We start from the raw sequence: 23,182 nt of genomic DNA on the forward strand, positions 1-23,182 counted from the left end.
TCGCCTCCCAAGTGCTGGGTTCAAGTGTGCACCACACGCCCCGCTGAGGTGCATTTAAGTGGGAGGACACGTGGTCGTAGCACACGCTGCACACACTCAGAGAGCTGGGGGGACTGAGGTGAGTTTAGTGAATAAGAGGAAAATAATATTGATCTTCCTTAATATCCTGAGAGAAACTCGCTGTTGATAAAAAGTGGATAGAGTTTTTTTTAAATCTTTGTAGATTTTCTACCTAACGTGAGATGTGTTCAGTTTACACATACTGATTTTGAAGTGATAAAGACTCTATAAATAACAGTCTTCTAAGTAAGTCAATATATGGCTTTGATTCCTGACCCTTTAACTGCGGGCCAGACATGTTGATTAAAGGTGTGTGTGTGTGTGTGTGTGTGTGTGTGTGTGTGTGTGTGTGTGTGCGCGCTCGCGCGCACATGCGCGCGCACGCTCATATGGTATCTTCTGTATCCATCACTCATAGATACAACCAAGATGCAAAGTATGTGGGAGAAAACTACCTGTTTCCTACAGGTATAGGTTTTTTTCCCTTCTTGCTATTTCCTAAATAATACACTGTAAAATATTTGCATGGCATTTATATTGTGTTACGTATTACAGATAACCTGGAGCTAATTTAGGTGTACATGAAAGTGTGAGTAGACTCTGTGCAGTACCACGCCATCTAGTTTAGTTTGCCTACTTTATTTTATGGTAGTGAGGACTGGATCAGAGGCATTCTACTTCTGAGTGGTAGTCCCCAACCCTATTTTTTTATTTATCATTTAGGTTCTTGAAAGACTTTTTAATCACTTCTTATTTACTTAGGTTGAGCAGTATATTTTCAGACCTGTTTCAAAACAACCAGTAACCTATATTCTGGACAGAGTTGTTTAAAAATGATGATAAAAGTCAGTACATACTGATCTATTTTGACTGATTTTTTTAAAACAATTAAAAATATTCTTTAATTACTGTTTTAAGATGTGATCTGATTCTACAATACTCTGATTCATTGTAACTTTTCTTAGATTGCTGTGCTGAGGAGACAGCAACGGATGATAAAAAACCGAGAGTCTGCTTGTCAGTCGCGCAAGAAGAAGAAAGAGTATATGCTGGGGCTAGAGGCGCGGCTCAAGGCTGCACTCTCGGAGAACGAGCAGCTGAAGAAGGAGAATGGGTCCCTGAAGCGGCAGCTGGATGAAGTCGTGTCAGAGGTGGGTGCGGGGGCTGGGCCTGCCAGGTGGGCTGACGTTTGTTTTCTTTTTTTTTTCTTTGATAAGTGAGTTGATAAACTTTGGCATTTTAAATTATGCAAAACAGAAATGCTAGGAAAACATGGGTACAGTATGTCCTGCCAGCTCTTCCCTTCCAGAAAAGAACACACTAGCTGGGCGTGGTGGCGCACGCTTGTAATCCCAGCATTCGGGAGGCTGAGACAGGAGGATCATGGTTCACAGACAGCCTCAGCTACTTAGGCCCCCTGCAATTCATTGAGACCCGGTTTCAAAAATAAAGAATAAAAAATAGGGCAGGGGGTGTAGCTCGGAGGTTGAATGCCCCCGGGTTCCATCTCCAGACCCACAAAAAACTAAGAAAGAACACACTGCATACTAGAGGCGCGCACTCTTTTCTGTGCCCACCCGGCCACTGTGGTGTCTTTTGCCTTCCATGCCATCCTTCTCCCAAGAGGGCCATCCTCCCTGCCGTTCTGTTCCTGGAAGCTGCTGCCTGCAGGACTCCCTGTAGTGCAGGCCTGGGCCAGAGGCTGCCCTTTGAGTGGCGTCTCTTACATTGTCCTTTGTCTTCCCCCATGCACAGGATAGAGTCCAGAGTGTTGGTGAAAACAGTGATTTAAAGACGGGGAAATAAGCTGGTGTGGTGGGCACGCTTGTCATCCCAGCATTCGAGAGGCCAAGACAGGAGGATCGTGGTTCGAGGACAGCCTCAGCTACTTAGTGAGGCCCTCTGCAACTCAGTGAGACCCTGTTTCAAAATAAAGAGTAAAAAATGGGGCTGGGGGTGTCGCTCGGAGGTAGAATGCCCCTGGGTTCATCCCCAGACCCACACACACAAAAAGACGGAAACAAGCCGTGGGGCCTAAAATGTAAGATACTGAACTCTGCTGTTTTTTCTCTCCTGCATCTCTCTCTCCCTCTGTTGGAAAAGAGAACTTGGAAGGTACTATTCTAGTCTTTTGAAAAGAGATATTTCCTCACTTTAAAAAAAAGAAAAAGAAAAGGTATTCATCAAATGGAAATACCTCCCATGTTCTTCAGTAGGCAAAATGAATATGGTCAAAATAGCCACACTACCAAAAACGGTCTACATATTTCAGTGCATTTCTTACTAAAATACCAGTATCATTCTTCACAGAGATGGAGAAGATGGTCCTAAAATTCATAGGGAAGAACAAAGGCCCAGAATAGCCAAAGCAAAGCAATTTTTACTATTAATTTTTACAATACTGGGGATGAAACCCAGGGACATTCTACCTCTGAGTTACACCCCCAGCCCTATTTTTTTATTCTTTATTTTGAAACAGGGTCTCACTGAGTTGCAAAAGGGCCTCACTAAATAGCTGAGGCTGTCTGCAAACCATGATCCTCCAATCTCCAGCCTTCCAAATACTGGGTGTGGCAAGCATGTGCCACCATACCCGGCTAGCCAAAGCAATTTTGAGCAATAAGAACCATGCAGGAGGCATCACAATACGTGGCTTCAAATTATAGCACAGGGCTGTAGTAACCAGAACCACATAGTACTGGTACATAGACAAACACCTAGACCAGTGGAATAAAATAGAAGATAGACAAATCCTTACAAAAATTTAAGCCAGTTGATTTTTGACAAAGGTGCCAAAAGCATAGAGAAAAGACAGGCTTTAAACAAATGGTATCAGGAAAACTGGGTAGCCATACGAAAAAGGGCGACATTAGACCCCATCGTTCATTCTGCCTTAGAGTCAACTCACGGTGGATCAAAGACCTGGAAATTCAACTGAAACTTTGCAATTACCAGAAGAAGGTGTGAGACCAACTCTCCAATTTATAGGGACTGGTGGAGACTTCTCAACAAGATCCCTAAAGCTCAGGAAATCAAATAGAAAATCAATAAGTGGTTGCCATCAAATTAGAAAGCTTCTGTGCATTATAGGAAGAAGTCAGGAGTCGAAAGAGAGTGCCTGTAGATTGGGAGAAATCTTTGCCAACTAGTCCTCTGATATAGGTACTCCTACGATAGAGGACTAACATCTTAGAATATAGAAAGAACTCAAAAAACTTAACAGCAAACATACATACAACCAATTAAAAATGGGCTATTGAACTTCATAAAGACTTCTTGAAAGAACAGCCATAAATAAATGAAAAATGCTCAGTATCATTAGCAGTTTCAGGAAATGCAAATCAAAGCCACTCTGAGCTCCCACCCAACAGCATTTAGAATGGTAGTCATCAAGAATGCAAACATAATAGATGCTAGTGGGAGCTGGGCATGGGAGCGTAAGCTTGTGATCCCAATACTCGGGAGGCTGAGTTGGGAAGATCGCAGGTGTATGGCCAGCCTCAGGAACTTAGTGAGGCCCTGTTTCAAAATAATAAAGAAAATTGGGCTGGAGGTGTAGCTTAAAGTTAGAATGCCCCTTGAATCAATTCCCCAGTACCACAAAAAAGAAAAAAAAAATGCTGATGGGCAAACAGGAACTCTTATACCTTGTTGGTGGGAATGTGGATTGAACACTCAGTGTGGATATCACTGTGGAGGGTCCTCAGGACCCTAGGAATGGGACCACCATCTGACGGTGCTGTACTGCTTCCCAGTCTCCCAAAGGAGTTGAAGTTAGACCACTGTTGTGATACATCCATACCCAAGTTTATAGCAGCACAGTTCACAGTAGCCACGCGATGGACTCAGCCGGGGTGTCCATAAGCAGAGGAATCATGAAAATTTGGTATTTGCGCACAATGGAATTCTACTCAGCCGTAAAGAAGGACAAAATGATGTCATTTGCAGGATATGGATGGAGCCAGTAGTGTTTTGCTAAGCGAGACCAGCCAGTCTCCAGAAGTGAAGGGTCCTGTGTTTTCTCTCGTATGTGGAAGCTAGAACAAACATAGGAAGCTAAAGAGACTACAAATGAGAGCCCAGTGGCAGTGGGTGGTAGGGAGGGCTGGGGGACAGGGCAGATGGGTCACGTATGTGCACCGAGGTCTCACTAGCAGTCTGAGGAAGGGGTGGGCTACAGAGGGGACACCCCAAGTGCTGTGTGCACGTATGTTACAGTACTTTGAATCTCTCTAGGATGTATAATTAATTGTGCCAATAAAAGAATATAACAAAAGAAAAGGTATTCATATGCCCGATAACGAGGACCATTCTCGCTGTTTTGTGGGATTGCTGAGTAGTTTAATTGAATTTTATGTGATAATTTCTTTTAGAACCAGAGGCTTAAAGTCCCAAGTCCAAAGCGAAGAGCTGTCTGTGTGATGATAGTGCTGGCGTTCATACTACTGAACTACGGACCCATGACGTAAGTGACGGCTCTGTGTTGTAGGTGCTGCTGCTCAGCGTTCTCGTGCCCATCGGTCGATGCTCCTTAGGTTCAGTCGCAGTGGGTGTGTAATGGCTAACTGGGTGCAAGCCGTGCTTTCGCGTGGCTCATGACCCGGTGGGGTGGGGACTTGGAGGGCGAGCACCGCGAGATGTGGGACGAGGGGTGATGTCGTGGGGTGTGAGTGAGGACCTGAGAGCACAGGTAGAGGGCCAGCCCGCACCTGGCTGGCCACTCCACGGTGTCTCTGGACCACTGGCGAGCGGGCGGTCTCCACGGAGGAGCCTGAGCCTGCTGAGTGACAGCGAGGAGCACAGGAAGGACGAGTCGCCATCATGAAGGGGCGCAAAAGGCTCAGCCACAGCGAGTCACGTACACGAGGGGGGTTGTGAGGCTGGCGGCGTGGCCAGGAGAGTGGCAGGTAGCGAGGGCTGGGGTGCTGTCTGCAGGGTCTTATGGAGGGTGACGCACAGAGGAGCAGGCCTTCCCAGTCGCCCTCCTTGGTTCCACCTGGAAGGTACTTGTTGACAAGCTTCCTGTCAGCGGGCTTGTGTGTCTAGAGACCCAAAGCAGCACCATTGGGCCAGATTGTGAGCCCGGTCTGTGCTTTTCTGATATACCACAAAATTAAGTTTGGACAGACTGACTTCCAAAGTATTTTAAATTTGGGAGTGTAAACTCTATTACCATAATGAAGTTAATGCTGTTCTTTTAGATGTTCAATGCAAGACTGAACTGTTGTGCCTTATTAGCACAGGTCCTAGTGAAAGCAATATATGACAAACAAATTTGCCCAGTAGATACATTTTTCATCCCAAGGAGGTTTAAGTATGTTGGGTCTTTAGAACATAACAAGCGTTTGAAGTGGAGGGCGCTTTTCCTTGTTTGTTCTGCGTTAGGTGATATGCCTCACTAGATCTGGAATCTGTCTAGTTTGAGACATTGGACGTGGGTGAGGAAGAATATTCAGACTACCAAAGGGCCAGCTGTGCTGTGGTTTTCTTACGAGACTAGGTCTTAAGGAAAAGTTGACTGCAGAGCATATGGCTTTGACTTGGAGTCGCCTGGAGCTGGTTAAAAATAAAATGTCTTTATTCCTGCATTTTCTTAGTTTGTCAACTTTTTATTATTTTACAGGAAGATTTCTAGCTTCTTATTCTGCAATGAACTTGTCCTGAAATCTGTTTCCATTTCTTTTTTTTTCTTTTCGGTTCGTAAGCACATTTGCGGCATGAAATCATTATTGGCGGTAGGTTAAAAATTACCGTAGAGCTGTCAGAACCCAAACCACCAAGTAAGGATACATAGTTTGTTCAGCCAGATTTTCAAATGGACTCTAATTCAAATTCTTGGCTAAAAGTATTTTCCACATTTATCAAAGTGACAGATGAACTGAGGAAACAGGGTACGCTGTTAAGTACCTGGTGTTAAGTACCCCATGTTAATTACCCGGTGTTAAGTACCCCATGTTAAGTACCTGGTGTCCTAAACCTGGGACGGGGGAGGTGGGCATCCTTTCCCAGATAGTTTAATTTATTCATGATCATTAAACATGTTCTTGTAGCCGGATGTGGCGGTGCATGCCTGTAATCCTAGTACTTCAGAGGCTGAGACAGGAGGATCGCAGGTTCAAGGCCAGCCTCAGCAACCTAGCAGGATGCTGTTTCAAAATAATAACATAGAGCTGAGGGTGTAGCTCGGGTAGAATGCGCCAGATTCAATCTCCAGTTCCATGGGGGAGGGAGCCTTGGCAAAGTAATTGGTCTCTTTTCTGATAGTGTCTGTAGATTTCACTCTTTATTTTCAGAAGGGACTGAGAGTCTGTCAAGGGCAGAGCTGGGCTGAAGGCAGGCCCTGGAGGTAGTGCATCAGCGAGCCCCGGCCACCTGCCATCCTCGAGTTGTAGGTTAGGTTCTCTGAAATGAAGATGTGGATTTTCTTCTTGACAAAAGGCAGAATATACGTCAAGTTCAATGATTTGTTATTTAGAAAATAACAACAAAAGAAGAAGAAAGGAAAAGAAATGCCTCCTATGAGCTAGGTACTGGCCTGGAATGAAACAGGTTTCTGTGCCCCTCGACTCACTGCAGAGAGAAAAGACAAAGAGCACTCCAAGTGTGGTGACTGTGTGGCTCCCTGGGCAGAGGGGCAGTGTGGGCTCGGCCCTGCGGATGTGAGGCCGCAGCTTTAAGCAGTGGTCATCGTGAGCAGAAACACGCCAGCCGGGATGTGAGCAGCGGCCTGGACGTCCTGAAGGGTGTTCCTGGCCCGGGAAGGCCGTGGCAGGCTGGGGTGAGAGGGGAAGCATGGAGATGTGTGGGCTGAGCAGTGGGGAGTAACGATGCATGGGCAACTCGAAGGAGAGGCAGAGCAAACCTGCTCCCTGAGACTGGGCTCAGTGTGGTGGGCGCAGGCCCGGGGCCTGGAGTGGCAGGCCCAGACCTTGGTTCAGAGCAAACCTGCTCCCTGAGACTGGGCTCAGCGTGGTGGGCGCAGGCCCGGGGCCTGGAGTGGTGGGCCCAGACCTCGGTTCAGAGCAAACCTGCTTCTCTATGGAGACCAGGCTCAGTGTGGTGGACGTGGGCCCAGGGCCTGGGGTGGCGGGCCCAGAACTCGGTTCAGAGCAAACCTGTGCTTCCTGAGACCGGACTCAGTGTGGTGGGCACAGGCCGGGACCTTGGTTCAGAGGGTCACTCATCACTTGCTGACCAGCCTGGCCAGACAGCAGCGTCACCAGCTGCTGTGGCCCCATGGGTACCACAGAGCACCTCTGCCTGCACCGCCTCATCAGAGTCTCGGGAAACTCTGCAAGACATTGGCTATTTTTTTGTACTTTACATGTGAAGAGTCAGGGCTTGGTGATGTTGCTAACCAGCCTTCTCTGGGCTGTACAGCAGGGAGTCTCAGAGTCACGTCTTGGCCACACATCTTCCCTCCAGAGTTTGCACACTTCCCACATTAAAACCTAAAGGTCTCTGTGCTTTTCTCAGTTTAAAATCATTCAGCTTTTGATGCGTGATTCTGAATAACAGCAGCATATGGTTTCTTTGGAGGGTGAAAACCAGTATGAGTCTCACCTGCTGAGATGGCTTCCATCTAAAATCGATCTGCTTGTACCATAGGAAAGCAGGTTAATTTACTAAAAAATAAAGACTTTAGCTGGGCATGGTGACACATGCTTGTCATCTCAGGACTTGCAAGGCTGAGATAGGAGGATAGAAAGTTTAAGGCCAGCCTCAGCAACTTAGTGAGACCCTGTTTCAAAATGACAAATAAAAAGGGTTGGGAATGTATAGCTGGAGATAGAATGCCCCTGGCTCAATCCCCAATACTCCCTTCCTCCCTCCCTTTTTAAATAAAGATTTATTAAATTACTTTATTAATCCAATGAATAAGTAACAAGAGAGAGCAAGGCTCTGCTCACAAATTATAGAGGCCAAGGTAAGAGAGAACAAACAGGAGATTCAAAGACAAAGGCGAGTTCCTAAGGCCACACCCTCCGGCCAGCTTGCCGCCTGCCTAATCCGTTACAGTAAGTGTCCACTGCTGAGGACACAAGCCTGTGCTTGGTCACAGTGACTCTCCAGAACGCCAGCCCTTCAGGAGACGTTCCCAGTCCAACCAGCACACCAAGTTAATGGGTATCTGGAGGACACAGAGCCACCGATGCCAGGATTGGGACGTCCATCTTTAATTTCCTGTCTTCTTCTCATCTCTGTGTAAATGTGTGTGGTACTGAGGGTGGAACCCAGGCTCATTCTGCTTCCAAACTGCACCCCCAGCCCTACTTTATGTTTTAATTGAAAACAGTCTAAGTTGCTGAGAGCCTTGCTGAGTTGCCGAGGCTGGCTTCAAACCTGCAATCCTCCCGTCTCAGCCTCCCAGGTACTGGAGTTACAGGCATTGGCCATCAGGCCCAGGTTGGACAGTAATTTTCTTATAGCCTTTCATCCACTTGATCATTATAAGGGCTGCCAGCTTCCTGTCTTTATGTTTGCAGTGTCACAGTCAGACTTCGGCAGCTCTGACTCTTGACAGGGAGCTGAGGAGCTTACCAGTCTGACCTTGGCAAAAGCAAGGGGACCATGAGCCTGCAGTTCTTCACGTTGCTGGGCTTGTTTTTATGGGTCATTTCACAGAGTTTAAGTACTTAGTTTCTTTTTGCTGAAAAATGAAGTCAGCTACTCTGTATTTAAGCTTAAGAAAAATTTCTTTTCAAAAAAGTTTTTAGAAATTTTATTTTAAAACTTAAAATCTGTAGGGAATGGAGGCCAAACAACAATAATAATCAAAAACTGAACAAGTTTAACAGGTGAAAAACTTCAAAATATTCTTAAGAAAATTTTTTCAAACTCTATTCTGGGCCAGTAGGTAAATCATAAAATTGAGCTAGGGTCTACCCAAGTAGAAAGCCCCGGATTTAATCCCTTCTGCCACACACACACACACACACACACACACACACACACACAGAAAAATTAAGACTCAGACTGTTTGGATCCTAAGTTTTGCCATCACTGAGTCCCTTGTTCAAAATATTTTGTTGATTGTGAACATGTTGTAAAGATTTTTTTCAAGTCTATCAATTAAGATCCAGGTTTAGAATTGGCTTGTAAATATGTCCTGTGTATTCCTGTTTGTATAACGTGTGTTAGTTTTCCATTACTGTAATAGATACCTGAGGACAAGCACACTTTGGCTCATGATTCTAGAGGTTTCAGTCTGTGGTCACTTGTCCCTACAGCTTCGGAACTGTGGTAGCACCAGATGTCACAAAAGATGCCCGCAGCAGGTGACACGGTTCCCTCTTCGTGGTTGGGGAGTGAAAGAGAGAGGAGGAGGGTGGGGTGCCAGCCTCCCCTTCGGGCACGCTGCAGAGACCAGCTCCCTCCCACTGGGCCTCCAGGCTCCAGCCTCCCTCCCGTAGGGCCAGGCCTCCACCATGGCCCGAGGGCACCTGAGATCCACACTCTAGCCACTTGGGGCTTTAATACGGAGCGCTGCTTCTGTTTAAACATTTTATTTAAAATACGGCTCTTTTATTCTTAGAAAAACTTATAAATTATTTTGAAATGGACAGGTCACCAGGTCTGGAATATTTAAAGGCATCAACGCACTGTTTGGACTTCTGTACCTAGCATTTTTGCTGTATGTGTGGACCACAAAAGAGGTCTGGTTTGCTTTAGAGCTACATGTAGCCTATGCATTTATGTGATGTTTGTATTTCACCTTTGGCTTCTTTTTATTTATTTTTTTGTCAGCATGCTGGAACAGGATTCCAGGAGAAAGAACCATGGTGTGAGCCCTGCACATCAAAGTAGGCATCTTTTAGGATTTTCTGCTAAAGAAGCCCAAGACACATCAGATGGTATCATCCAGAAAAGCAACTACAGGTGAGGTAGTGTGTTGGTCTAATTGGTTCAATGAAAGAGCAGAATTTCATCTTGTGTAACTTTATATCTAATGATTTGTGTACATTTGTGACTAGTAGATTAGATGAATCACTTTGGCCACTAATAATTTTTTAAGATTAATTCTAAGAATACATTTACTCTGCAATCTTTCCCAGTTTTATAATTTTTGTGAGATGTAACCATAAATTCTCAGTTTGTGTGCATCAACATGTACATGTTGAAACAGTACACCATCTTCGGTTCTTTATTTTATCTATCTTCTGTTTGTACATTTAATTTATCTCATACGTGTTGCTGTATCGTCCCTGTGTAGATAATGAATCGATGATTGTTGAACCTATGTGCAGTCATTATGTAAGATGAATTATACTTGTTTGTTGTAATCTTTTCTGAATCCCTCTCATGTTAAAATGTAACATCTACTTAGCAATTTTTCACATTGTTTGCTGATGGCACAGACTTATAATTATATGAAAATATAATCCCTATATTCCATTAGTTAGAAGATGGTTATAGTGTACATTTTTAGAGCTGCAGGCTTCTATAAACATTTCCCTCCGTTTTTTACAATTTTTATTAGAGCCAAATGGAGTCAGGGCCTTGACTAATAACGCAAAGAGGTGTCATGGTATGGCAGCCATTCCACAGTATAATTCTTGAAATGAGTCAAGGTGATTTGTGCTCGGCTCTCTGAGGCTGTACAAGCCGGGGCCGTAGGGGGCAGCTCCTTCTGGTTTTCCCTCTGTGCGCCCACACTGTTGAGCGAGGCTACACGCATAGCCTCTTGAGAGGTTGTTAGCCCTCTAGAATCCGGAGGTGCGGTGCTTTGCCGTGAGCGGTTGGGCCCTTCTGTGTCCTGGGTGTCAGTTCTTACTGATGAGTCGTTCTCGCAGTTTCCCTTTCCTCCCTTAGTTGTCTCTGCAGCCTGCACTTTCAGGTTGGATGTAATCCCATGTGTTACTTTTTGCTCTGTGCCTGAGCACTGGGGTCAGATCCGTTTGCCCAAACCAAGGTCCTGAAGCATTTCTGCAGTGTTTTCCTCGAGCTGATTCACAGTCTCAGGCCGCTCACCATCTTGAGTTGAGTTCTTAGATGGTGAGTGTGGAAGAGGGCTCTGGCTCCTTCTGAATACGGGCATCCAGTTTTTCCAGCACTACTTACTGAAGAAAAATGTTTTCCTACAACGTATGCTCTTGCTGCCTTTGTCCCGAAGTCAGTTGGCTAGCATCATTTCTGGGTCGTCTGTTGTGCTTCTGTGGTCTGTGTCTGTTTTTATCCAGAACTGTGCTGTTTGGCTTTTATTGCTCAGGATTATTTTGCCTATTTGGGATATTTTGTAACTCCATACAGATTTTAGGAATATGCTTTCTATTTTTGTGAAGAGTGACATTGATATTTTGGTAGGAATTGCATTGAATCTACAGATTGATTTGAATAGTATGGAAATTTTAATATTAATTTTTCCAATTCATGGAGATAAAATATCTTTTCATTTTTTGTGTCTCCTATGAATATTTGCATCAGCATTTTGTATATTTTATTGTGGAGATGATCTACTTGGTTAAATTTATTACTAAGCTTTTACATTTTAAAAATTTATTTATTATAGCTATTGTGAATGGAATTACATTTTTGATTTCTTTCCTGGCAATTTTGTTATTGGTGTAGAAAAAGGCTGCTGATTGTTTAGCATGTTTATGTATTTATTTGTTTTCAACTGGGATTGTGTTGAGGGTAGATTCTCTTAAATCTTAATGAATACTGTGGTCACTGCCAAACATTCCATTGTGTGCTTCATTCAAAATTAAAGGACTTAGCTGGGTGTGGTGACACACACTATAATTCTAGTATTGGGCTAAGTACACTAGGATGGCAGGTTCAAGACCAGCCTCAGAAATCTAGCAAGACTCTGAGCAACCTGGTGAGATTCTGTAAAATAGTAATGGCTGTGATTATGGGTTGGAGGTAGAATGCCCCTAGATTCAGTCCTTAGTACCAAAAAGAAAAATAATCATAGAGACACAGAGACCAAGGAAACATTGACAGTTTCCATTTTGACTGTATTTCTTTGGTTTGCACAATGGGTTAAGAGCACAGAGATGATAACTGATGCCTTAGCATCAACTCCGATGCCCGTTCTGCTCCCTTCGATCTTACGCTGACTCGATCCCTGGTGACTTCTCATCGCCTTCTCTCATCACCTGAGTAGATGCAGGGGTCTTTACTTTGTTCTCTGATGTACCCTAAGCCTACAGAACTTGCCATGATAAGGTTCTCAATAAGTATTTGTCTAATGAGTGAATAGAAGCCATTTAACTTTAAGAAGGTTGCCATATTAAAGAATAAAAAAGTACTTTAAACTTTTTACTAGACTTTTCAGATTTGAAGAACTAATTAAGTTCTTTTCAACTTCACTGACTGTGAAAGTAATTCTTGTTTATTTGTTTTTAGTGTGAATTGAATCCAGGGTTGTTCTACCTCTGAGCTGCACTTCCAGCCCTATAGCATGTTTTAGTTTGAAACAGGGTCTCACTCAGTTGCTGAGGATGACTTCAAACCTGGTATCCTCCTGTGTCAATCTCCAAAGTAGTGGGATTACAGGCGTGGACCACCACACCTGCCTCTATTAAGTATTTTTAAATTGAGCTTATCCAAAGAAATGTTGATGGCTTCTGCCAGTGTCTTCTTAGATACTCTTTCTCCTTTGGAACAAACAGTAAGTCTCACAAGGAGCCCTTTGCTCACTTGTGAAAGCAGAAAGCATCTCTTCCATATTGGCTGAAGTTTTAGATATAACAAGGCTTAGGATCATAGCTGTCAGCTGATAGGATCAAGATTGTTCTTCCCTGAATCTCCCGAGTGTTGAATTGCAGTGAGCAGTGCTGTTACTGAAACACCTGTCCATTTGTAAGGCCAATATCAGGAAACCTGTTTAACACAATTGAAATTGCAAGGTGACTGATGTTTGTACGTTGGTTTTATATCCTACAATCATACTAAGTTATCAGTTCTAACTTTTTTTCCTGGTAGAATCCTTAGCCCTGTCTTGGTTCGGGATCATGTTTTCTGTAAACGGGGATAGTTGGCCTCCTCCATGTAGTAATTTGGACAGCTTTTGTTTCTTCTCTTGCTTTATTATGTTACTCTGGCTAAGATTTCCAATGTGCTGTTGAATAAGGATGATACAGATGAGTGCCTTTGATTTGTTTTTCATTTGAGTGGAAGGTATTTTGCTTCTCCCCATTCAGTACGATGCTGGCTGTAGGTTTTGTAAACAGCCTTTATTGTGTTGAGGTATGTTCCTTTTTTTTGGGGGGGGGGGCTGGTCTGGGGATGGAACCCAGAGGCATTTGACCTCCAAACTATACCCCCTGCCCTATTTTTATTCTTTATTTTGAAACTGGGTCTCACTGAGTTGCAGAGGGCCTCACTAAGTAGCTGAGGCTGTCCACGAACCGCGATCCTCCTGTCTCAGCCTCCCGAATGCTGGGATTACAAGTGTGCGCCACCACACCCGGCTCGAGGTATGTTCCTTTTGTAACTAAATTCTGAAGTATTTTTAATCATGAAGGGATGTTTAATTTTATCAAAGACTTTATCTCCATTTGTTGAGATGGGTTTTGCCCTTTTTCTGTGGATGTGGCATATGTTGAACCATCTTTGCATTCCTGGGATAAAGTTCACTTGATCATGGTGTATAATCTTCACCATGTGCTGTCAGATTCTAGTTATAGTATTTTGTTGCGGATTTTTGTATCTGTGTTCATCTGGGATATTAATATGTAGATTTCTTTTTTTGTTGTGTCCTTGTCTGATCTTGATATCAGGGTAATGTTAGTCTTACAGAATGCATTTGGAACGCTTTCCTCTCTTTCAGTTATTGGAATAGTTTGAGAAGAATTGAGCAAAACCATCCAGTTCTGGGCTTTTATGGAAGACTTTATAATCGATTAATTCTCCTTTTCTGCTTTCGTGTGTGTGTGTGTGTGTGTGTGTGTGTGTGTGTGTGTGTGTGTGTGTGTGTTTTCCTGGGATTGAATGTAGGGGTATTCTTCCACCATGCTATACCCCCAGCCATTTTTTTTCTTAGTTTTTGTTTTGAAACAAGATCTTACTAGGTTTCTGAGAATCTCGCTACTTGCTGAAGCTGTCCTTGAATCTATGATCCTTCTGTTTCAGCCTCCCGAGTACTAGATTATAAGTGTGCACCACCCTGCCTGGCTCTATTTGTTTTTTAATATAGCTTATTTCATCTTATGTTTAATTTTTTAGGAGAATTACAGTTCAAACAAAAAAGTAGGTTATAACCCCATAGTTTATAATATTTCATAATATTGGGGTTGCCTATTTAATAATCAGCTACATGTTTTTTCAATGTTAGGAATAGGTGATATATAAGTAATATGACAGTGTAATTATCAACCATACTGGGCCACTTTTAAGAAGGAAAAGTGGTGTTAGTAATGCTCGCGTCAAGAGCCACAGCCAGGCCGGCGTGGACAGGAGGAAGAGTGGCCAGCCACGGCCTGTCTCTACTCAGGGATTCTCCTGAGCCAGCTCCTCGTCCGCCCTCCCCTTTGTGATCTATTTGCTGGACTTCTCTCTGGATGTGGAGTGGTTTGGAGCAGCCCGGCGCGCTGGCTGTCACTGGGTCAGCGTGGGTGTAAGTGTCTCCAGACTGGGGCTGGCCTGGATTCTCCCTCTCCTCTCTCCCGTGGCTCCACCCACTCCCTGTCCTGGAACCTCTCCTATCAGACTTGTTCCTTTCTCTAAAATACTTTTGGCTGTTAGAACAAAGCCAGTCAGCACAGATGTGCAGAAATCATTACTGGTTTGTCATATGGAAAGAAAGTTATAGATGAGAAATATCTTTTCCAAAGCAGTTTTGGGCCCTTCTCATGGAGCACAGTGAGTGTTTTTGTAAGTATGCAGGCAGGATTTTTAAAGTTATGTACATGTGCCAGGTCTTTGTTTTTTACTTTTTAGTACTAGAGATGGAACTCAGGGGCATTGTACACCCCCAGTCCTATTTTTTATTCTTGATTTTGAAATAGGGTCTCTCTATGTTGCAGCAGCAGAGGCTGGCCTCGAGCCTGCGATCCTCCTCTCTCAGCCTCCCAATTCCTGGGATTACAAGTGTGCGCCACCACGCCTGGCATTGTTTTTGATTTTCTAGTGTATCCTAGCAGCTGCTGCTTGTAGGCATTCAGAAGGGTGTACATTTACTGAGCACAGATTAGTTTTCTTCTCCCTCAACACTTAATTTTAGGCTGCTCTTTTTTTTAATGTTGTACAGTCATATTACGTGTGTGCCAGCATCTCTGCCTTATTCCAAACAACTTAGCCCTACTTAACCCTCCTACCCAGAAGAGAGGACGCCAAGAATGATCCGACTTTTAACATGAAGTTTTCTACTCTGCCAAACCATTCTTGTTGAGGGGACCAGTGGTTTCGGTGTTGCCAGACTGGATGGAAACTCCTGTCTCTGCCTGTCTCTCCCCAGCCTTAGGCTGCCTTGTGCACCCTCCCTGAACATGTGTCTTTCCTGTTGCTACAGTCTCAGCCACAGACATTTTTTGGTACACTCTTCCTATGTGAACTTTTTTGTTCTCTTTCTGCCTGAGTGACTCATCCATAATTTTGCACAGAATCCTGACGACTGAAATTTATCTTTCTATTCCAGACTTTTTCTCAGGTCTCCAGATTCGTGTCTTCATTGGTCTTTATGACCTTAACACTTTCAAACTTGGTGGAACTTGTTCTTTTTCTTGTTTACCTCCCATCAGTTTCCTGCAAGTGTCCCCCTGATATCTGTGCTTAAGCAGGAGCCCTGTGTCCCCTCCTTCCCTTTTTTGTGGCACTGGGGATTGAAGCCGGGGGCATTTTACCTCGAAGCCCCCCACTCCACTCTGGCGCTGTCAGATTTCATATTTTGAAACGGGCTGGCCGAGTGGCTGAGGGTGACTGCGACCCTCGGCCTGCGACCCAAGCCCGTGACAACGGGTGTGCCCCATGCCTGGTGCGGAGCCTAACTTCCCCCTCCGGCTCCGCTGCCTACCTCAGTCTAGATGTGAATTCATGGGATGCGGTCTCCATGGTGACTAGGAAGGGGACCTCCTGAGGAGGTGCAGTAGCTGGTCAGTGATAGGTTGGTCCATGATTTTAAACTTTACACCCAGCTCGCTCAGTCTTCTCCTGCCAAGGGTCTGATGTCGCGCACCTACCCCTCACTCACACTTGCTGCTGTGAGACTGCTGAGCCCATTACCGCAGGCTGGAAGGCCGTGCGCCTGGCCCTCACTGCTCCCTCCCTGTGGCTGCGCTCTCCCTTGGTCCCTCGCCACCTCCTCTGTTCCAGCAGAACTGAATGCCTTGAGCTCACTGAAGTCACAAGCCACCTGTTGTCATGGTACCCTCTTTCCTGGCACCTGTTAACTGCTCAATAAGAAGTAACAAACGAGGCAAACGAGAATCGCTGCTCTCTGTAGAAACCCACAAAGCGTCGAGTGTGCTGCATGGCTGTCCTTTTCCTATTACATTTACTTCTGTCTTGCATCGTGTTCTGTTTACTGTACATTGACTTGGATGGGAAGTTAGTATTAGGGGTGCTGTCCTTATAGCAAACTTCTTAGGACCATAAGAAACTAGGAGACAACTTGGTGCCTGTCTGTTTCAGACACGATCACTCCGTTTCAAACGACAAGGCTCTGATGGTGCTGACGGAGGAGCCGCTGCTGTACATCCCTCCACCGCCCTGCCAGCCCCTGATCAACATGACAGAGTCCCTCCGGTGAGTGTCCAGGCGGCCACAGGAGTGCTGCGCGTGCGGCTGCCACGCTCGCTGTGGAACCTGGGAGTGTCACTCTGGGCACCCAGGGGACTCTCCCAGTGACTTGTGAATAATCCCAGGGCTGTCAGTTCTAGTCCAGCTTCCCCAGCTGCTGGACAGAGATCGCGATGGGCCATCCGATGTGATGGCTCTCGACTTCAGTGTACTTGACTTCAAAACTGGGGATGAAGTCCATGTTGAAATTCAGGGTCAATGCCAGGCTTGTGGATGGTGGCAGCCATGGGAGAGGGCGCCGTTTCCTTCAGATGGGGAGGTAGTCATTAGAAGAGGGTGTGTGGTTCTGGAGATACTGTCCCGCCATCGTGCCTTGCTTATTAATTTTGTCTTTGCATTCTTTTTTTTGTGTGTGTGTGTGTGGTACTGAAGATTGAACCCAGGGACATTCTACCTCTGAGCTATAATCTCAGCCCTATTTTATTTTTTCTTTCTTTCCTTCCTTCTTTCTTTCTTTTTTTCCTCCTTCCTTCCTTCCTTCCTTCCTTCCTTCCTTCCTTTCTTTCTTTCTTTCTTTCCTCCTTTCTTTCTTTTTTTAGTTTTTGAAACAGGGTCTCACTGAGTTGCGAAGGGCCTCGCTAAATAGCTGATACTGTCTGTGAACTGCTTTCCTCCAGTCTCCGCCTCCTGAATGCTGGGATTACAAGTGTGCACCACCATACCTGGCACTCTCTTTGTGTGTGTGTGTGTGTGTGTGTGTGTGTGTGTGTGTGTGTGTGTGTGTGTGTGTGTGTGTAGTACTGGGTATGGAACCCAGGGGCATTCTACCTCTTGAGCTACACCTCCAGGCCTATTTTTTTATTCTTTATTTTGAAACAGGGTCTCACTGAGTAGCCAAGGCTGTCCTTAAACCACGATCTTCCTGTCTGAGCCTCCCAAATGCTGGGATTACAAGTGTGTACCACCATGCTCAGCTATTCTTTATTTTGAAAAGTGTCTAAGTTGGGAGGACTTCAGGAAGGTGCTGAGGCTGGCCACAAACCTGCGCTCCTCCTGTCTCAGCCTCCCAAGCGCTGGGATTCCAGGTGCCTCACCACACTCAGCTTTTTCCCAGGCAGTTTTTCCGTTAGTCTATCCTTGAATCTCAAAATTGCCTTATTTTTGTGTGCATGTGTGATTAGTAATCAGTTATTACTCATAAAGCTACTCTAACATCGTCACAGCTTCTCTAGAAAGGAAGTTACATTGAACTAGCCTTTTCATGTCTTCGCTGCTGAAGGATTCGACCCTGCCCCTCCGTACTTGAGCTCACTGTTCCCTTCTCCCAAGAGCAGTCTCCTGAGCTCCGCCTCTGTGTTATCATCTGTGTTCTCCAGCGTCTTGATGCTTCTGTATACATAGCAGAAGAGCAGAATCAGGACGTACTGCTTGGTGGGAAACCTTTGCATCTAGTATTAATTATTTGGCAGATATTTTGCTCTGGTTTTCTTCAGTTTTTGCACTTAGGATGGAAGGGGCCATGCATGCCTTACTAAAAACAACTCAGTATTAAGTGTCTTAGCTTTTTCAAGTCAAAAGCCGTCTTAGATAACTGGATACCTGGAATACCACAGAATGATTAAGTCCATTTCTAACTGAGAGGAACAAGACATTTATTTCTGTCATAGTGTGTAACTAATAAGCTGTTTTACAGGTTAAATCATGAACTTCGAGGTTGGGTCCATAGACACGAGGTGGAAAGGACCAAGTCAAGAAGAACGACGAACGGTCAGCAGAAAGCCCGTCTCCTACAGGTGTGTCTCTGAGCAGTGCCGTGGTGCTGAAACCTGGGCGGTTTGTCAGTGAGGGCGCCCCGTGGGCGTAGCGCTGGCCACGGGGGACTGATGACCGCACTTACTTAGCCTGTGTGTAAGCACCTTTCTTTACGTCTCTGTCACACCGTGCCTGAGTGAGAGCCAGGTGCAGTGGCGCGTACCTGTAGCTCCAGTCCTTGGGAGGCTGAGACTGGAGGAGTGCAGGTTCAGCAACTCAGCAAGATGCTCAGCAACTTAGACCTGTATCAAAATAAAAACAAAAGGAACCGTAGGGGGTGTGGCTTGGAGATAGAAGGCCCCTGGGTCCGGTGCCCAGGGCCAGGTACACACACGCACACACACAGCTGAGTGAGCCGGAAGGCGGGGCTGGGGACATGGTGGACTTGAGGTCAGAGCAGCTTCAGGGCATTGGGAGCACATGGATTCCATCTGGGCATGCAGTGCCACCGTGGGAGGATCTGAGCAAGAAAGCGACGCACGTGTGTGTGTCTGTCTGAGATCTCACCTGGGACCTCCCACCTGTTAAGCTGGCCCTCTGTCACTGAACCATGTGGCCAGCCCCTGATTGGGGGGGGGGTGCCAGGGATCCGAGCGACACCCCCAGCCCTAGTTTTCATTCTTTATTTTGAAACTGGGTCTCACTGAGTTGCAAAGGTCCTCACTAAGTAGCTGAGGCTGTCTGTGAACCTCCTGTCTTGGCCTCCCCATTGCTGGGGTCACAAGCGTGCGCTCCCATGCCCGGCCCTAATTTATATTTTTCAAAGGCCACTGTGGGCACCCCACAGGACAGCCCTGGGCGGGGCCTGACTGAAGCAGGAAGACTAGCTCAGGTCTGCTTCAGCAGTCCAGGTGAGAGGGTTCGGGGCCGTTGTGGCATCGTGGATGCAGAGGCAGAGGAAGGGACCTGATTGCTACATATATTTTGAAAGTAGAGCTGTTAGAAATTGTCACTGGGAAATAAAAAGGAACTTAGAGTGGTCCCTGTGCCCTAAGTGCTGGATGAATAGTGACACTGTCTTCCTGAGCCCAAATCTGGGGAAAGAGGAGGGAGGAGAGGAGCCAGGAATTTTCAGGTGTGTTGCATTTGGTGCAGCTCTTGACATGCACATGGAGAGGTCTGGCAGACAATCAGATGTCCAGGTCTGGCACGTTGGTGAGAGGCTGAGACAGGAGCTGACTTCAGGGCGGTATTGTCCAATGAGACCCTGAAGAGGAAAGAAGGCAGTGTGTGGAGCTGAGCCCAGCCAGAGTGATCGCCGGGCTGAGGGAGAGAACCAGCACTGGGGAGGAGGGGGTGGCCGGCAGTAAGATGGAGGAAATATGGGCTGTGGTGCCCCAAGCCCAGGCAGAGGCTTCCGGAGAAGGGGAGGATGAACTGTGCGAGGCCGAGCAGTGCCGACAAAGGGGACGACTGAGAAAACCGTTGGAATGGACCATTAGGGCACGCACTTGTCTGTGACGACAGAGGCCTCATGGAGGTGGAGCCCGCCTCTTGTAACAGAGCTGCACGTTCAAGAGCGAGAGAGACCCCCGGTGGGCGCGGCCTCCTGTTTGTGCAGGGTCTAGATCACGGCCTTGCCGGAGGGACCCCCAGTGAGCACACCCTCGTGTCTGTGCATGGCCTAGCTCACGGCCTTGCCCGAGCTGCCCTTGCGCATCCTCATCGCTGACATGGTAAAGCGGTGCCAGTTCTCAGAGGCTTCGTTGTTCTTGGTGTGAATACTAGATAGTAAGTTGTGCATCCAGTTTCTCCTTTCCCAACATCTCAATCCAGCTTTCCTTAATGTCTGCCCACTCTCTTCTGAGACTCGGGAAAGAAGTCTGTGTTCATGAAGAAAGCATGAACATTCAACAGCAATTTAATTTATTTGGAACCTTATATTTATCAGTGAGGTATGATTTGATTTTGGCTTATTTGCTACTTATTAAATGACTACATAAATAAGTAGTGTTCTGATATAATCTAAAAGACTGACCACGTAACTTAGAAGAAAGATTTCTCATGCTCAGTCCATGTGAGGCTGGGGACCACGGCTCTCCACGCTTGGTGGTGGGAGGCAGGCGGGGAGAGCACATGGCTGTGCTTCTCACATCATGGAGGCCGGAAGCAAAATTGAACGGGAAGGAGGAGGAGCCTCTTATCACCTCCAGGGTTGCCCCAGGACCACCTCCTCCAGTCACAAGTCCATTACAGCCGTTATCCACTGTTTGGCTTACAATCTTCATGACTCAATGGAATCAACCTTCAGTATTAATAAATGAGCTCCTCAGGGGTCATTTTATGTCTAATGACACATCCCATCCCTGGCCCCTAAGGCTCACACCCAGCTCACAATGCCAGTATGCCTTCAGTCCTCTGAGAGTTCCCAGCACCACTGAACAATCCCAAACTCTCCCCGGAGACTCGAGGTGAACTCTCGTGTGAGCCCCTGTAAAAGGTAGTGACAGTCAAACAGCAAGTGACGTGCATCCGATACAGAAAGGGAAGAGTAAACATTCGCATCTCCAGAGGAGGAATAGGATAGAAGGAGCAGGACCAAAATAGTGATGAAACCCGGCAGGGCAGGCATTGGTCCTGCAGCTCCACTCCTGGTACCTGGCACGTGGCGGTGAGCTGTGCTCTCCGAGGAGCTGCGGCCTGGCTGAGACCCGGGCGCTGTGCTGTCTCCTCCAGCCCTTCCTCCTGGCCATTCTAGGGTTGTGGGGTGCATTGGTGCGTGAGTGCCAAGAGTCAGATGAACCTCACCATGTAACCATCGTAACGTGCCCCTGGGTTCAGACACCCTACACTTCTGAAGATCAGTTACAGAAACACCGGGAATAGGAGAGATGTGTCAAGCAGATGCTGTGTGGAGAGGTCTGCAGTGTAGTACAGTTGTGGACATGGATGCTTTCAGATCTCACGGTTCTCTTGACAAGGAGGGATCAGCAACACTTAATCCACAGGGCTGCTTTCTTCTCTCTCTCTCTCTCTTTGAACTCAGGGACATTCTACCTCCAAGCTACACCCCTCAGTCCTTTTTGTTTATCTTAATATTTTTAGTATTGAGGATTGAACCCAGTGGCATTCTGCCTCTGAGCTACACCCATTCTCATATTTATATAAATACTACAGGGCCTCACTAGTTTGCTGAGGCTGACTTTAAACCCACAATCCTCCTATTTCAGCCTCTCAAGCATTGTGATTATAGGCATGTGTGTGCCACCAAGCCTGATTTATTTTGAAACAGAGTCCATAGGTGTATTTATTTGTTTATTTCTAGCGGGTGGGTGGTGCACGCGTTATAATCCAGTACTTGGGAGGCTGAGAAAGGAAGATTACAGCTTCCCAGCCAGCCTCAGCTACTTAGTGAGACCTTCTGTGCCACTTAGCAAGATCCTGTTTCAAATTAAATACTAAAAAGTAGGGCTAGGGGTATAGCTCGGAGGTAGACTGCCTCTGGGTTCAATCTCTGGCATTCTAAAAACGAAGAAAGAAAAGAAAAGAAAAAATGTTATTTTTGGTATTGGAGATTAAACCCAGAAGCAGTCTACCTCTGAGCTATGTTTCTCGCATTGTCTTATTTTAATTTTGAAACTGAGGCTGTGCCTCAAGTCTACAGTCTCCCTGTGTAGCTTCCCAAGTCCTGGGATCATTGACGTGTGCCCTTGTACCTGACTCACAGGTGTATTTAGGCAAGAAGACATGGTTAACTCAGTTAACAATGGGAATCTAGTTTTGTTTTGAACAAACTTCTTAGGAACTTGTTCTAACTTGGAAAACGTAATTACTTTAGACAGAGTTGAGTTGTTACGTGTTCAGTAATACCTGTATAGCTTAGTCATAAAACTTTCAGTGCTTCGTCTGAACTTTTGTTCTCCCTTGAAACATTGTTAAGAAATGCCTTAAGTCTCTTAGTCTCTATAAGCCTCATCTCTTCTCCCTGAATATGACCTAGAGTTAGCATTTCTTTGTCAGTATTTAGGTATGCACTTAATATATCACAATATCCACAAGACCGATGTGAATTCTTAGTAAATGCTTAGTAAGTGTCAATGTAGAATAAACCAGTAGGGCGATCTTCGTCTCCCTTCCCTGAGTAGGGCGATCTTCGTCTCCCTTCCCTGAGTGGCAGCTAGTGAGTGATGGCGTCTCTCCTCCAGGGGGCTCTGGAAGCAGGCTCAGACTCCCAGCTGATGGCGCTGCAGTACACAGAGACCCCCAGCATCAGGTAAGGGCGTGGAAGCTCTCGGTCTGGCGTTTGAGAGGATTCACGCTTCCTGTCATCTTGACTTCGTCTCCGTCTCTCGCTCTGTATTAGTTCATGTCCGTCCCCACCTCTGAGCAGTTGGAATGCGGCAGGTAATTTCCACGGTGACTCTCGCAAGCTTGAGTACAGCTCTAGCTGGACGCTGTGCGTCATGGCTTTCCCAGAAGCCATAGGTTGCACAGGCTCCCGTCCTCCATGTGCATCTGCATTGCCAGCCTGGGAGGGTGTCATTTTTACCTTCTGTGCCAGGTGTCTTGCTGGCACAGAACAGGTCTTCAGGAATGTAGACCCCAGGATTGGATTTAAAATTCACTTCTCACTACACAATGCCACTTTAGATGTTGAAGATTTAAAAGAAAGTTTTACTTGTAGAAG

The 23,182-nt window shown here is 46.0% G+C and overlaps 1 protein-coding gene across 1 annotated transcript in view; it reads left to right on the forward strand.

Annotated features, from left to right (window-relative positions):
• Positions 1 to 23,182, forward strand: part of ATF6 (activating transcription factor 6) — a gene marked incomplete at both ends in the record, with an annotated part of 124,035 nt that overhangs the window by 34,877 nt on the left and 65,976 nt on the right. Inside the window, 6 exons of the mRNA XM_080690437.1 lie at positions 1,026 to 1,211; positions 4,434 to 4,525; positions 9,808 to 9,939; positions 16,636 to 16,749; positions 18,437 to 18,536; positions 22,701 to 22,768. Of these exons, the coding sequence (XP_080546563.1) occupies positions 1,026 to 1,211; positions 4,434 to 4,525; positions 9,808 to 9,939; positions 16,636 to 16,749; positions 18,437 to 18,536; positions 22,701 to 22,768 (692 nt within the window). The remainder of the gene's footprint in view (positions 1 to 1,025; positions 1,212 to 4,433; positions 4,526 to 9,807; positions 9,940 to 16,635; positions 16,750 to 18,436; positions 18,537 to 22,700; positions 22,769 to 23,182) is intronic.

The sequence above is a fragment of the Muscardinus avellanarius genome (assembly GCF_963383645.1).
Source record: "Muscardinus avellanarius genome assembly, chromosome: 3".
Lineage (NCBI taxonomy): Eukaryota > Metazoa > Chordata > Mammalia > Rodentia > Gliridae > Muscardinus > Muscardinus avellanarius.